At 52.6% G+C, this 14,151-nt stretch overlaps 1 protein-coding gene across 1 annotated transcript in view; it reads right to left on the bottom strand.

The window, feature by feature from the left end:
* LOC128720236 (homeobox protein homothorax) overlaps nucleotides 1-14,151 on the bottom strand; it is a 111,953-nt gene that overhangs the window by 35,775 nt on the left and 62,027 nt on the right. Inside the window, exon 6 of the mRNA XM_053813932.1 lies at nucleotides 4,369-4,495. Within this exon, the coding sequence (XP_053669907.1) occupies nucleotides 4,369-4,495 (127 nt within the window). The remainder of the gene's footprint in view (nucleotides 1-4,368; nucleotides 4,496-14,151) is intronic.

Here is a 14,151-nt window from a genome sequence, read left to right as displayed (position 1 = left end):
GACCTTCTCCCTGGGGTCGGTTCAGCCGGCTCAACAAAACCGCAACAGAGCGCAAACGCCCGAAAGACGGCCGACGGACGGATTTTATAGACACTATTTTTATGTTTAGCTTTCCTTTCTTTTCTTTTTTCTACTCCCCCTGCTCGCTTTTCTGTTCGATGGGCTCTCGTTCACGTGCGGGGTCCCTTTTTTTTCTCTCTTTATTTTTCCACCTGCGTGGAGGTCAACCTCACGCTCACCTGTGGAGTGTGGTGTGGCTTTTTTTGCTTTCTTTCTTTCTTCTGCACGTTGTGCGAACGCACATCGACCGAGCCTATCGAGACGACGATGATTATGATGATGGTTTTCGATGGTCGCTTCAGCGTCCACTGGAACGTTTTCATCGTGGGGCCAGCGGCTGGCCACAAGTGTCAAAATCGTTTCATCGACAGCATTAGCACGTCTCGCGTGCTGTGGCCGCCCCGGGGATGGGATGCATGACGCTGAGAGAAAGTGCAATTTAAGCACTTCAACACGGCGTCCGAGCATGAAGGGGGCTTTTCATTTCTGGGAAAGAATTCTCGGCCGCAAGAGAGAGAGAGCAGGGGCTCTTGTGCGTTTTATTTGAGCATCTAATCGAGCGATTTGTAGGGCACACACACACACATGGTTCCCATCGAGTGGATGCTGGATTCCGGCATGTTTCGAACGCCATCACAGGGCTGGGAGTTTTGCATTCGACATTGCGTATCTCGCGACATACGGTGCACATTAACGCGCGTTTTGGCACATCCGACGACACCAGGCGCGCCCGATGGAAGGCGCGGGAGTTTCGGGTTGTTAATTTTCATTTTCACTCCATGCTTTTCCGTCCCTGCTCGTGCCCGTGCCGTGGAAAATGGTGCAGAAAAATCGTATTTATGGACGGCGCTGTTGCTGATGATGTCGCCACGTCACGCCACGGCGAGTTGGGCCGCATCGTTTTTCGCTCCACGAAAAGGGCCGCGCGATCCGGCCATTTTTAGCCGACACACGCGGGCGGCCAACTGACTGGCTAGGCTAGGCATTTTGGTGGCAATGTCTTACAGCGTCCGGAACACGAAGCCCTCGTCGCCATCGTCGTCGTCGTCGCTCGTTGAGTGCATCGTGACTAATGCAGTTTCGTTTCGGTCGAGTGGGGGTGCAAAAAGAAAAGCAAAGAAAACCTTCCTCCCCGGAGCGCCAGCCACGGAAAAGCGTCGTCGTGCGCGGAAATATGATGTGACAGCCTTGGAATATGGGATGATTTTCTCCAACCCTCATTTTCAACACCGCGCTCGGCATTAAATTCCACTCGAGCGAAGTGTGTCGCATCCGCTTTTTCGGCGGCCCAGCGAGAGATGGTTGTGTGATTGAATTATGCCACATAGTTTGTGCTGCCGGCAGCGCGCAGCTCGTCTGCTGCGGAAGAATATTTAAATCCGCTTCATCACAGCAACACACCGACGCGTCGCGTATGGTTTGTCCCAAAAAAAAATCGCAACCTCTCCATTACCATGCGATGAATAAACGCGCCCGCCGGCGACACGAGTTTTCTTATGACTTATGGAGCAGCGCGTTTGGTGTTGGCGCCTTTAGCCGTTGCACCACGCATTTAAAGCGCTCTTCCCAAAATGAGACCCACGCCTAGTCGCGGTCAAATCACGCGGCCACAAGCGCGTTCACTTTGCATACTAACTGCGGCAGGCACACACCACAGAAGAGAGAGAGAGAGAGAGAGCACGCGAACGATCCTCCCCACGGTCAAGGATGTTGTTAGGTGACGTTTTAGGTCGATGATTTTTCGCCCGCCACTTGGTGGTTGTGCACGTGAATAAAGAAATCACTCCCCCATTGTTCCTGCGCCCATGATTGATCGTTTGTCTGCTCGAATGAACCCGCGCGAATGGGCCGTCGGTCGGGAAAACGGGGGTTTCGAGCAGATTTCCCTGTTTGCACCGACCCGGTATGGTGGTGAGTATGAAATATTTAGCCTTCGCTCGGGAATGCCGTTACGCGGCTCGAAATGTGTTTGTGTGGGTGGGTGGTCTTGGGTTGAGGACGTCCAACCGAAAAAATAAAAGGACGCCAAAACCGTCCACAAATTTACGCGCAAAAGCCCTTCCCCTCGGAGCATGTTTATGGGGAGCCGTCTTTTCCATTAGTTTCTTTTTTTCTCTTTGCGTCTCTCGTCTTTCGAACAAGTTCGGCGACCGAAATAAACCAACCTTTTCGGTGGTGGTGGCCTCGTTGCGTAACGCAGCAAAAGGCAAATGAATTGTCGATAGTGGAGAAACACGACAAAGCGCACAAACGGGGCTAGGCGACGAGCTGGCGTACGAACGAACGAAAAAGAAAAAAAACACACACGCTAACGCAAACGCAAACGCTAACGTAAACGCAAACGCTAACGCAAACGCAACCGAGTCATGAGACAGTCGAGTCATGTCCGACTGAATTATAACAGCTGATTCCACTTTAACTTGATTAATAGATACTTTTCGGCCCGAAAACCGGTCCTAGGCGTAGGCCCTATTTTTTGCGCACCTCTGGCGCTGGAGCATGGGGGCGGTGGAAAAATCGGGGGAGGGGGGGGGGGACCATCCATCTTTTCCGGCCCGGTCTGGTGGCGGTGTCGCGTATTTCAAGGTTCCCTGGTTGCGGTTCTCTCTCTCTCTCTCTCTCTCTCTCTCTCTCTCACTCTCTCTGGGTGTGTTTTTTGTTCCCATCCCACGTTGCTCTTGTCCGGGACTTTTGGGTTTATGGGGGGCTTGCGTTTGATCGTTATTTTTAACCGAATTTCGTGCCCATCCGTCATCGCGCGCCGTGTCCTTGACCGTGAATAGGCGATATTCTATGCGAAACGCATACACGCCTGGCGCACGCAGCATGGCGGCGATTGCGCCTGCAAAGGTGCCGTTATTTGCGCTAGTTTTCTCGCGTCTGCACGACATTTCAAGCACGGTGGGGGTTTTTTTTTCGGTGTGCGAAGAGGCAACCAAATGGAGGCGCCTCTCTGGAGGTCAATGGCTTTTGGTGCGTGATTTTTGCCTGTCTTTTTTTTTCCCTATCCCATTTTCTGTCGTTTGTTTGCTTCGGGACGACAGAAATGGATTTAATTTCGCGCCCTTGTTTCGCGCAACCCCCCTGAAAGCGAAAGCCACCCACCGTTTTCGATGGCGAAGAAAAGCCGCCGGAATTCGTTCCAGCTGATTCACGATTATCCACGGGGTAAGGAAAATTGTCCGCGCAACACCACGCGATACAGATTATCGCGCCGTTCGAGCGCGATGATCGATTGGACGATCGCTGCGGGAGGCCCTTCGAGTCGGCAAAGGGCCAAGAAAGAGAGAGAGAGAGTGTACGAGCGAGAGAAAAAAAGGGGTAAACGGAATCATGTTTTTACACACCCCGTCACCCAATTTTATAGCCGTTAAGACAAGGAAAAAAGGGGGAGCAGCAAAAAAAAAAGCACACCAAGCGAGGGCATTTAATTTTTCCTACAGCAATAAAAACGGTTCCCTCGGGCGAAAACGCGGAGTCGGAGGTTGGAAGAGCCTCTCTCTCTCTCTTTCACTCTCGTAGGTGGACAAAACACTTTTACTTTCCCATAAAATTGATAGTAACAACCATTAAACCGAGCTCTCGAGCTTCTCGTTCGGTTGAAGATGTTGCGCTCCGTCGCTGGTGTTGTGTATATTTTTATATTTTTTAATTTACCGTGCTCGTTAATTTCCGATGCAACCCGGGGGAAAAGCTTGCTCACAAGGACGCAACAACCGCCCTCAGGCTGGGTGGGAGAGAGCTGCAATTGTGGCCACCAAAAAACGCAACAACCCCTCTCGGACGCTATTAATATTTAACAGATCGCTTGATTTAAGATCGTCATAAATAGGCCACCGAGAGACCAACCGTTGGGGCCCGCTGGGCGTTGGACAAACAATTGCCACCGAGACCACCGTCGGAAGTGACGTGAAGCCGAACGATCGGCTTGCCCTACGGCACAGGGTCCGTAATCCTATGAACAAACGCCGAGCCAAAGGGTCCGGGTTGTGTTGCATGGTCATGAATCATGGCCATCGTTAAACCTGCAGGACTCGCTCGGTTAACTGGGTAAAGTAAAGAACACCTCCACGATAAGCATCGGGAGTTATGACGTTCCTTAAGGGGAGGTGTTTGTAAAGCGTCAAGACGGTTGCACTCGAGTCGAGGTCGTATGTTTTAAGGACGCGCAATGGATGCACTAATTTCAATTGTCGCCTAATCCTGACAATGCCAAGTCCATGTTGATGATGATGATGACGAGTGGGGTTTTAAAGGGAGGAATTAGTTCGAACTGAGGGGGCCTAAAGCAAGGGTCCAGCTACTTACCAGCGTCCGCGGGGTCCATTCCGGTAGGTGGTTGCGCCGACAAGGGTCCAGGAGTGCTTCCGGAGCCAGGTGACCGCACATCGTCGTTCATCTGGCCGGTGTACGATATCGACGAGCTGGGCGGTCTCTGTGGGAACGAATGGGAGTATAAATCGATTAGTTTCCAGGCCCACGGGTGTATCAAAAATACTCTACGTCTCTACGGGATCTACTCCAGCTAAAAATCAAATAATGCCTCCGATGAACTGTACTCGAGCGAACGCACGTGGAACGCGACGGAAAAAAAGGGATGCGAAACAAAAAAAACGGAACGATGGGTGAATCCTAGACGAGCCCACGCGCTTGCACGGAACTGGGTGCGTGGGTGATGATGATAATCGCGCGATGCCGGTGAAAATGGAGCCGAAAATCGAAATTGACAGGCTTCCGGTGGTCTCTCGCGAACGCACGCGAGTAAACTCCGCGGTAATCCGTGGGCTATCGCGATTCGCCCGGCCAGCGATGCGGAAAATATTGATGTGAAATTTATCACGTCAAACGGGTGAACGAGCGAATGGGCTCACGCTGATTTCCCGGGCCTTCCTTCTCCCTCCCTCCCCCCCCCTTCCCCTTCCCCCATCAGGGGCTTTTGGTTTCGCGGCACGCACACGAATCGATCCTGGCCGAACCGATCCTGGTGGGCAAGCAGTGCGATGGCCGGACGGAAAAGCCGCTTTCCGCTCGATTGCGTATTAGCGTCATATCGCAGGAAAACCCGAATCTGCGATAGGCGCTTGCGGTGTATCAATGGAATGAAAATTTCGCTGATTCGCCCCTACGCCCGAAAGGTAGGCAACACGCGCGGCACACCGAGCAATATGGCGTCGGCAGCGGCGACGGTGGTGGCGTGTGTCGTGTGGCGTGGCTACCTGCTGGTGGTGGTAATTTTGTGCGTAACAGAAATATGGCAAAATTTAATAAACACAATCCCTGGGGTTTCGGCTTGCTGGGGTTTCCGTTTCTCTCTCTCTCTCTCTCTCTCTCCCCTGCCCAATTGGCCGCAACAATCAGGTATGGCACGGGGCTGTTTAGAGAAGCGTGTTGTGGCCACATCGATGGCCAGTTCCAGCCAGCCAGCTTGAAAAAAAAGGGGTTGATTCTGGGAAAGGGGCTCAGAAGAAAAGAAAAACGAACAGAAAAAATCGAAAGAGATGAGGAGAAAAAAAGCACACACAAACACAGTCACCTTCCCAAAACGAAGCGAGAAGATCACAATCGCGGGTAGAAGGCGAAATGAAAGAAATCCGTCCCGCGGCCCGCGGGGAGGCTCAGCTTGGCTCGGCTCGGCTCGGCTTCTTCTCTCTAAATCCAATGATTTAGTATCCCACTGGGATATCGTTAAAATGACTCGCTTGATACCGATCGGGGATCGGACCGGGAGGGGGTTTTTTGGATTTTCCTCCACCTCTGTCGGTGCCCATCGGTCGAGCTAAATGGGGTTCTTTCGGTCCATTGGATAATGATAATTCGGCCCTCAGCCTCAGCCGGAATCCTGTGGTGTGGCACCGCGGCAAGCCCTTACGGTTGAGCTCGCGCGCACCATAATTCGACGTTCCGCTGGGCCGCGGTCTTCGTAATGCGGCGATTAACGAGTCACAGGATATCCCGGGGCTTGGACTGTGAGGGGTTGAAGGCACACCAGCACCTCCACCAGCACCACCACCATCACCACCATCGACACCAACGACAATAGGCGAGGTAGTAAGCAATAACAGCAATAACAACGCCCGATGATAATAACAATCAAATGAAGCCCGCAATCGAACAAAACGGCCGCTCGCGCGCGCGCGTTGTTAGGCCCTTTTCATTCCGCGTCCTGTGGTCTCAAACTGCGCGCGTACGGCAAACATATAATTATAGATTTTCCTCTTTCCATCTGGCTCTCCAGGAGGAGCCTCGAACGTTTCGGGTTCGCGTTTGGGGAGGTGGTTTTTTGGCGTTGTGTGGCTGGCCACGAGGCGCGAGCACACTCTTCGCGGGTTTTAGGCGAGATTTAATTCGTTTCTGCGTGTGGTGATTGTTTTTTCGCCTTCATTCTCTCTCTTTTTCTCTCTCGTGCGTTCCCCAACCAATCCATTTTAGCTTGTTTTGGGGGGGAGGCACGAAATCAGCAGTATATTTTGCCACCCGCGTGTCACGGCAATGTGTCACCGTGGCGAACATGACAGGCAGGGTGTTTTTGATTTGGAGATCGTTTTTCTCGCCCGTTTCCATGGAAACGGACGCACGCCTGCTGGTGTACGAACGAGTGGTGTGCGAAATGAGCCCGTGATCCCGCGTGCCCATGAACGGCGCCATTTTGGTTCGGTTGGGTGCTGAAATGCGACTGGTCCCACTGGGCCACACCGAAAGGACCGTCGAAAAGGACGGGCGTCGAGGACGAGTGCGAGCGTTCGAGTAAAAGCCCTAATCCCACAGCCCAAGCAGCAGCACGGGGAGTTTTTCCGGCCGGTTTCCATCCATTAGCTCGCCCGCGCAAGGATACGGCGCCGTATTTTCCTCGGGACCGGCTGCCACGTCGGCATCTGCCACCGGGGGCGCATATTTATGTAGGACAGCTTCAATTTCGAGCAGCCCGCACTCCCCTGTGAGCACTTTCTCCCACTTAGCACCGCCACGATGAACCGAAAATAAAAGAGAACCAAAGCCCGTGACAACCCGAACGAGCAGCAAACATTCTGCCTTTCTCAGGAGGGACGCGCATTCCCTGCCCTTCGGAACGCTACCCAGCCAGCCAGCCAGCCAGTCAACTATGAAATTCACCTGTGAGTTGGTCTGCCAGCCGGGGCTTGCTTTTCTTGGGCTCCCGAGCACGCCGTGGTGCTGGTGCCGTACGCGTTCATCTTTTCCCCACGGACCCATGGGTGGAAAAGCGGCGTAGGACGCGGGTGGAGCGCTCTAGCGAAGCCTCAAATCCCACCGGGGACATGATAGCTGGGACGGGGAGGGGGGGGGGAGGGAAGGAGCAAGGGAGTGAGCAAGCGGGAGGAGGAAATGAGCCCGCCATAAATCACCTCCCCCTGTCTGCCGCCAACAGCAGCAGCAGCCACATCCCCGGGGCCGTTTTCCTGCCTGCCTGCCAGCCTGCCTGGACCAAAACGAAAAAAGAGAAAAAAAAGGAAAAAGAACAGGACAAAAAAAACACCCAACCGGAAAAAGGCCCCCGCCCAACCGGAGCCCATATCATCTCCCACTTGCGGGCTGCGGAAAAACAAAGAATTCTAATCAAAAAACCGTTCCAATTTTCGTTTTCTCCGTTTGCGCTTCGTTATGGATGTGTGTTGATGGTTGTTTTCTTTTCTTCGCTCTATCTCTCTCTCTCTCTCTCTCTTTCCCATCCCGAATACCCGCTCGTGATGCCAGAAGATTCCTCTTTTCTATTATTAGGTTTCTCCCTGGCCAGGGAGCTCCCACCTAAATCTCCCATCGTCCACCCCAACCCCACCCCACCACACCGACCCTTTTCCTGCGCTTGTTTTCCTGGGCTGCCATCACATAACTCAGACTGTGGGTCGCATTTTCTAATTTCAATAGATACACATCGCTTTCCAATGTTTTAATGCCACGTGTCGGGCCGCTGGAGAAACGCCGGGCGGAGGGTTGGGGATGGGATGGAAGGCATGGAGGACAAGTTATGCTCCTTATATTTTTCTGAGTGCTCTGCTTTTTTTTTGTTTCTGCCCTCACACACACACCCTCTCGCTCGCTCGCTCGCTCTACCGTCCAATGGTGCGATGTTAATGAACCTTCTTTTTGGCTGCTGCTAAGATTTCCCATCACGTTTGGGGTTGTTAGTCTCCTGTTTTTTTTTTTTTCATTCGTTCTCACTCTTCTTCACCCGAGCCCGGGGATGGGTTCTTTATTTACAGGTTCTTTTTTTTCTTCTCTCTCTCTCACTCTTCTCGCCGCACCACCGCCGCCGGTTGCCTAGCCAAAGTGCAATTTAATTTTCGGGAAAAGTACCCTCTTAAAAAGATGACGTCCAGCGAAACCCACCGACGGCGAAAAGGTGGCGACTAAACGATCGTTACGCGGTCGGTTGTTCCCTATAGGTTGGCGGGAAAATCCCACCCTCCACGGTGGAGCTGGCGAACTGCGCTGCACGCTCCAAATGCGTACAATTTCGCTCCATTTTTTTTGTTGCTTTCGTTGTTGTTGTTGTTGTTGTTCTGTATCAATCCATTTTCTTATTTTAATTTTCAATTCATCCACGCCCGAAAGGGGGCCCCCGCGCGCGCACACAAGATGAGACAGCGGTATTTATGTTGCGGGATCATATCGAGCGTGTGCGTGCGTGTGTGTGTGCCCGCGAGTGTTGGCGAGCGTTGATCGAGAGTGTGAAAACGGAATGATCTTATTGAAAAGAAGGATTCGTTAATCCGTCTCGGTTTTCATATGCTATTTCAGCGCCGTTTCCCTTGACAACCGCATCGAACCGCCTGTCAGTTATAATTTAGATCTTCTCCGGCCTGCTTCGCCTCACCACGCGAGGCTGAGCGTGAAGTCTCGTGTTCATGAATTTCGAGGGCTCATATTATTTGTGCGCTCGGAGAACAAATCGATTCCATCTGCCATCGGTGGCGGTGGCGCGGAATCGTTCCAATTTTTCCCTCCCAATGCGCGGGAAAGCAGTTGAGTGAAAAGCGACAGAAGAAGCGAATCAAAAAAAAAAAGGAAAAACGCACACACATCGCGCAGCAACATAATGATTTGCACATTGTGTAGTACACTGTTCCATGAATACATTCACGATATGCTTCGGTGGTGGGAAACAAAGGCGCAAAAAAAATAAAACGGCACCATCGGACAAACAAACAAACGAACGAAATGCGAAATGAAATAGCGTTCATCAAAATTAGACACATTTCAAGTGCATTTCCGTTACATTTGTAGCATGAATTTTAAATTAACCGGCCTCTCTCTCGCTCTCTCCCCTCCACATGCCGGCAACCGGTAAACGGTGTTTGATTGTTTATTCGATTTAATATTGTGTTGTTCCTCATCGGCAGGGACGGAAACCGATCCACTCGATGTACTTCAGGTTTGCCGTTTTATTTGGTATTTTTTTTTCGCGTCCTCCCTCCCCGAAACGAAGGGTCGTTTGGAAGTTCTGCAACCGAGCAACGCCAATAAAACACACCGCGTCGCGTACGTCAATTTAAGCGAGACATGCTCCGAAGTGTCACTTTTAATTCCACCTTTCACGCAAACGGCTTCGAATGCAGGAACACACGCCCGAGTCCGGTGCAGCGTCGTAAAACTAGCACTTTGCTGCAACCGGGCTCGCGTCTCGCACTGCTTATTTATCGTTTAATTCGGAAAACAGGAAAATTGAAAATCGAACACACGGCACCAGCGCCAGGCGCTGAAAAGCCGCGGTACCAAGTTGCGCGCGTGAAAAACAATCGAAGAAAACATGGCGTCGGCATGGAGACGTACAAATGGCGGCCCTCATTGGGGCGCCCGGGCACGAGCGAGATGGGGCTACAAGAAAAACGACAACGGCGCTGGTATCGCTGCGTGATGATTGTTGTTTTGTTTGTTTGTTTTTTCTTTCCTCACTGGCCCCCCAACACTCCTCAAAAAAAAAAGAAAAAAGAAAAAGGGCGGTACTGATTCTGCGGTGACATGGTAAATATTTTAAGTGCCTTCTCCTGGGATTTTTCGTGGCCCGTCTGTGCTGCCCTTTTTTTATCCCGGTGTTGCGTGTGTGAGCCTACTTTTTTTGTGTGTTATGTGTGTCTCCTCTCTGGTTGTTGTTTTTTGACAATTTGACGTTTCGCGTCCAAACTTCCACGCGCGGTGGCGGTGACGGTTTACCGACGAACTGCCGAATCACGCAGAGCAATTATTTGTTTTACGCAAACGCACACTTCCTTGCCGCCCAGAACGCTCTCGTTTTGGGCGCCCTTTTTTCGGCCGGTGGATCCTGACCGTGGAACAAGCGAGCGTGTTTACACGCACCAGTTCGGGTGCTACACGGCGGATCTGATCGCAAAAGCAACCGGGTTCTTCCGAAGCAAAAAAAAAACGGCGTTTCGCCTGCGTTAAGTACACAGCGTTTAATTGATTAATTCAACAGATGACACCCGGCGGGCCACAGCCTCCCAGCAATGCAAGAGCGAGCGAGAAAGAGAGAGAGAGAGACCAAAAGACGAATAGAGCGGCCGGGTCGGTTTGCCGGCGGTATCAGTGCGGTGTCGTAAAATAAATTATTCAGCATCATTTTCTGTCGAGTTAATGATCCAGTTTCTAGTTTATATGTTTTTCATTTTTTACCGCACGTCTTCTTTTTTTGTTTGCCGTCGCCGCCGTCGTCGTCGTCGTTTGTTTTCCGCGCTTTTGTTGATGGGATGTAGTGCAGCAAACTGCATCAATAATTCACCGATTACAGGCTGCAGTTCGGAGGGCGATTGATTGAATGTTTAAAGTTCCGTGCAGTGCAGGCGTTCCAAGGGACAAAAAAGGTTATCAGACCCGGGTGCAGCAATGCTCCAATTACGCTCGCGATAACGCTGAACTCGGGAACGAGTCTGACTCTCGTTCGATCCGCATCCTGCGGTGGTAGACCTTTACGCGTGCCCTCGCGAGCACACAGAGACCCGGGCCACAATGCGGCTTTAACCCGCACCCGGAACGTGTCGCAAAAGGCCGCGAGCCATCTTTAATTGACGATCGAAACGATCCACCCGTGCGAAATGGGCTGCAGCGACCTTCGCCCCTGCAAGGTTCGCACTTAAAGGTGGCGACTACGCGTGGTTTTTAAAGGCACGCTGTTTCCACCACAAAAAGCCACAGGGCTCGGGGTTTTTTGGTGGGTGGCATCGACCCCACATCGTCCTGGCTGGCCGTGTGGCACACTCGTTTAAAGTGCGTTTTCAAAATTTATGACGAATAAAACCTCCGTTGACCTCGGGAGGCCCGGGAAATGGGTCTTCCGTTCCGGTGGCGAAGCAAAACCCCAATTATTAAACCGCCCTCCTCCCCCAACGCGAAAGGGAGAAAATCGATTTTCCCCGACGCTATCGCCAGGACACCGTATGCATGCGTGTGTGTGTGTGTGTGTGTGTAGGGGGTTGATTTTCATGCACCATGGCCACCGACGAATTCCGGGCCGCGCACTGTTAATGGGTCTGTGTTCGTGTTTTTGCGACGGCATCCAGGCGACCGTACGCTTGCTGATGTACAGCTACAGCTATAGCCTTCGAGGGCGGTCGCTATACATGATGCTTGACTTCTCCAACGCTCGACACCATCTCGACAGAGCCCCACGGGGTGCCGTTGGGGGCGGTGGGTGGAGGGGGGGGGGGGGCAGCAAAATAAAAAAAAAAAAGAAAAAAAAGGGAGACCTTCGAGGCCCGTGGGGATGTCGCTCTTTAGAGTGGATGTCGTCTCTTAAGCCGCACGCTCGGTCTTTGCGGTGGCTCTGGGTTCGGTTGGGGTTGCGGGGTCTCGGCTCTTTATCCTCGCCACCCACTCATCCACCCCCCCCCCCCTCTTCGCCACCCATCACAAGCCATCGCGTGGAAGGACGTCCCCACGACGGACGGCTTGGGTTCCCCGCATCAGGGGGGACCGTCTATTATAATTGCTCATTTTTACTTCGTTTCCTTCTTCTTAACCAGACTCCGGACCTCGCGCGTTCCACCGACAACGGGGATGAAGGCGCGTTTTCCACCACACCACCCTCACCACCACCCACCCCATTGCGTGCGTTCCTTTGCGAGCTTTGGCTTTCATATCTTTTTATACCGCACCCCCACCGCGATCTCGGCGACCTCGAGGAGCACCACGAGTTCCTCACCCAAAGCCACCCAACCATCCACCCACCCACACACACACACACGCAGCACGAAGGATGCGACACACACCGGGACACACGTGCGCACGCAGAAACGCATGTGACTCGCGCTTGGCGCAGCAGCAGCAGCACACCGTGCGCATGGGGCTTTGCGTGAAAGTTGAAGGCGTAGTTTTGAGCAAACGCGCAAGAGCCGTATAGGACGAGCCGCGAAGCGTGCGAGAGAAAGAGAGGGAGCGTGCGTAAGCAAAAAAAAGAAAAGAAAAAAAGAGATACGCTGTGTCATGGTCCGCTTCGTGTAAAACCATCACGCATAAATTAGAATCAGCGAGTTGAAGTTTATTCACATAAATTAGTCAAGAGAAAATGGGGGGCGACCAAACGAGCGGATACTCCGTAAGATAGTCCTATAGTCGCGGCCGGACAATCGGACTTGATTGTGGGGTGGGGGGAAGGGGGAGGTGGGGAGGGATCAGAGGAGTTTCGAACGTCTTCGAGGATGTGTGGAGGTGACCACCACCGCCCCCCCCTTAGCACCAGGATCCACAAGCCCGTTGGGGGAAGCCAACGCAATTGGACGCCGAAGCAGCGCTGTGGTCAAGAAAATGGCTCAAAGAGACAGCGAGAGAGAGAGAGAGGTGGAAAAAAAAGAACAACGAAACAGTGAAATGGATAAGGAGAGTGAAGCATGAAATAAAGCGGACAAGCAGTGCCGCGGCAAAACGCGCAAAAACGCGGCGAAGAAGAAATAATAAGAATTAACCATGCCTCTTTGCAACGTCGGCGCGCTCGCTGGTCCGTTTTCCCATTGGAAAAATGGGCAATGGGAAGGGTGGGACGAGGGGTTGGGAGGTCGTGGAGGGGGAGGGGGGGATGGGTGATAATGAGGGAAGGGATCGAGTCAGACAGCGAGACTGCCCCGTCCGAGGAGGAGCTTTATGCGAGCGATTGCGCGATCGAAACCACACGCCCGGGGGATAGAAAATGAAAGAAATTGTGCAAGAACGAGGCAAAGGCCGCACGCATCACCAAAAAAAAGAAAAGAAAAGAAAAAGAGGGGCGGAGGAAAACAACGCGGTGGAGAGAAATGTTTGATTGAAAAGCAAAGAAGACGCAGAAGGAGAAGAAGAAAAGCCCCAACTGAGAACGGGCAAAGAGCTGCGAAATAAATGAGAAAATGATAAAAATGGACCCATGCCGAACAAAGCCCCCACCGGTGATGAGTGAGTGAGAGAGAGCGAGAGAGAAAGAGAACGAAGAGAGATGGGAATGGGGATACACCCAAGAAGGTGGGCCCAGCGAAACAAAAGCAATGCGCGATAAGACGCGAATGCAACGTGCAAAAGTGCAACGCGAGAAATGGAAAATGGTCGACTCACGAATGCAGAAGCAATGGTGGCGTGAGAGAGAACGGGGTGGGTTGGATGCTTACAGCGCCTAATTACATCGCGTACGCAAACGCACACCCGCTCCCCTCTGGGGCGTCTTCCCTCAGCACCAGCCCGATAAATCGAATGAATGATTAATAAAGACTCGTGGTCTCATTAAACGTCTGCCAATTGCAACCGCTGCGAGGCTCCACAGTTTTCCATCCACCGAGGGTGGTTTGCGGGGGGTGGGGCGGGGGGGAGAGGGAGAGAGAGAGAGAAGGGTGGTGGGGGTGGGTGGGAACAAAGACGGGGGGGTGAGCTTCGAGCGGCGTAGCGAAGGAAAAGGATAACCGTAAACCGTAAAGACGCCCGCGGTCCCCGGGGCACCTGGAGCGAACATTATATTATGTATCCTCATTACGATTGCATTACATAGTGCGCGGTCCTTCCCCCTCCCCTTTCCACCCCCTTTAAGCCCACCCCCCCCCCCACCCCACCCCGTCCTCAAGACGGAACCGGGTCGTTGACGGTGACAGCGTCGGCATGGCGATTCGAGCAAAGAATCCTCCCGAG

This window comes from Anopheles nili, chromosome 2 (assembly GCF_943737925.1).
Source record: "Anopheles nili chromosome 2, idAnoNiliSN_F5_01, whole genome shotgun sequence".
Lineage (NCBI taxonomy): Eukaryota > Metazoa > Arthropoda > Insecta > Diptera > Culicidae > Anopheles > Anopheles nili.
Note: the sequence above shows the minus strand (reverse complement) of the source record. Positions and strands in the feature narration are given on the sequence as shown.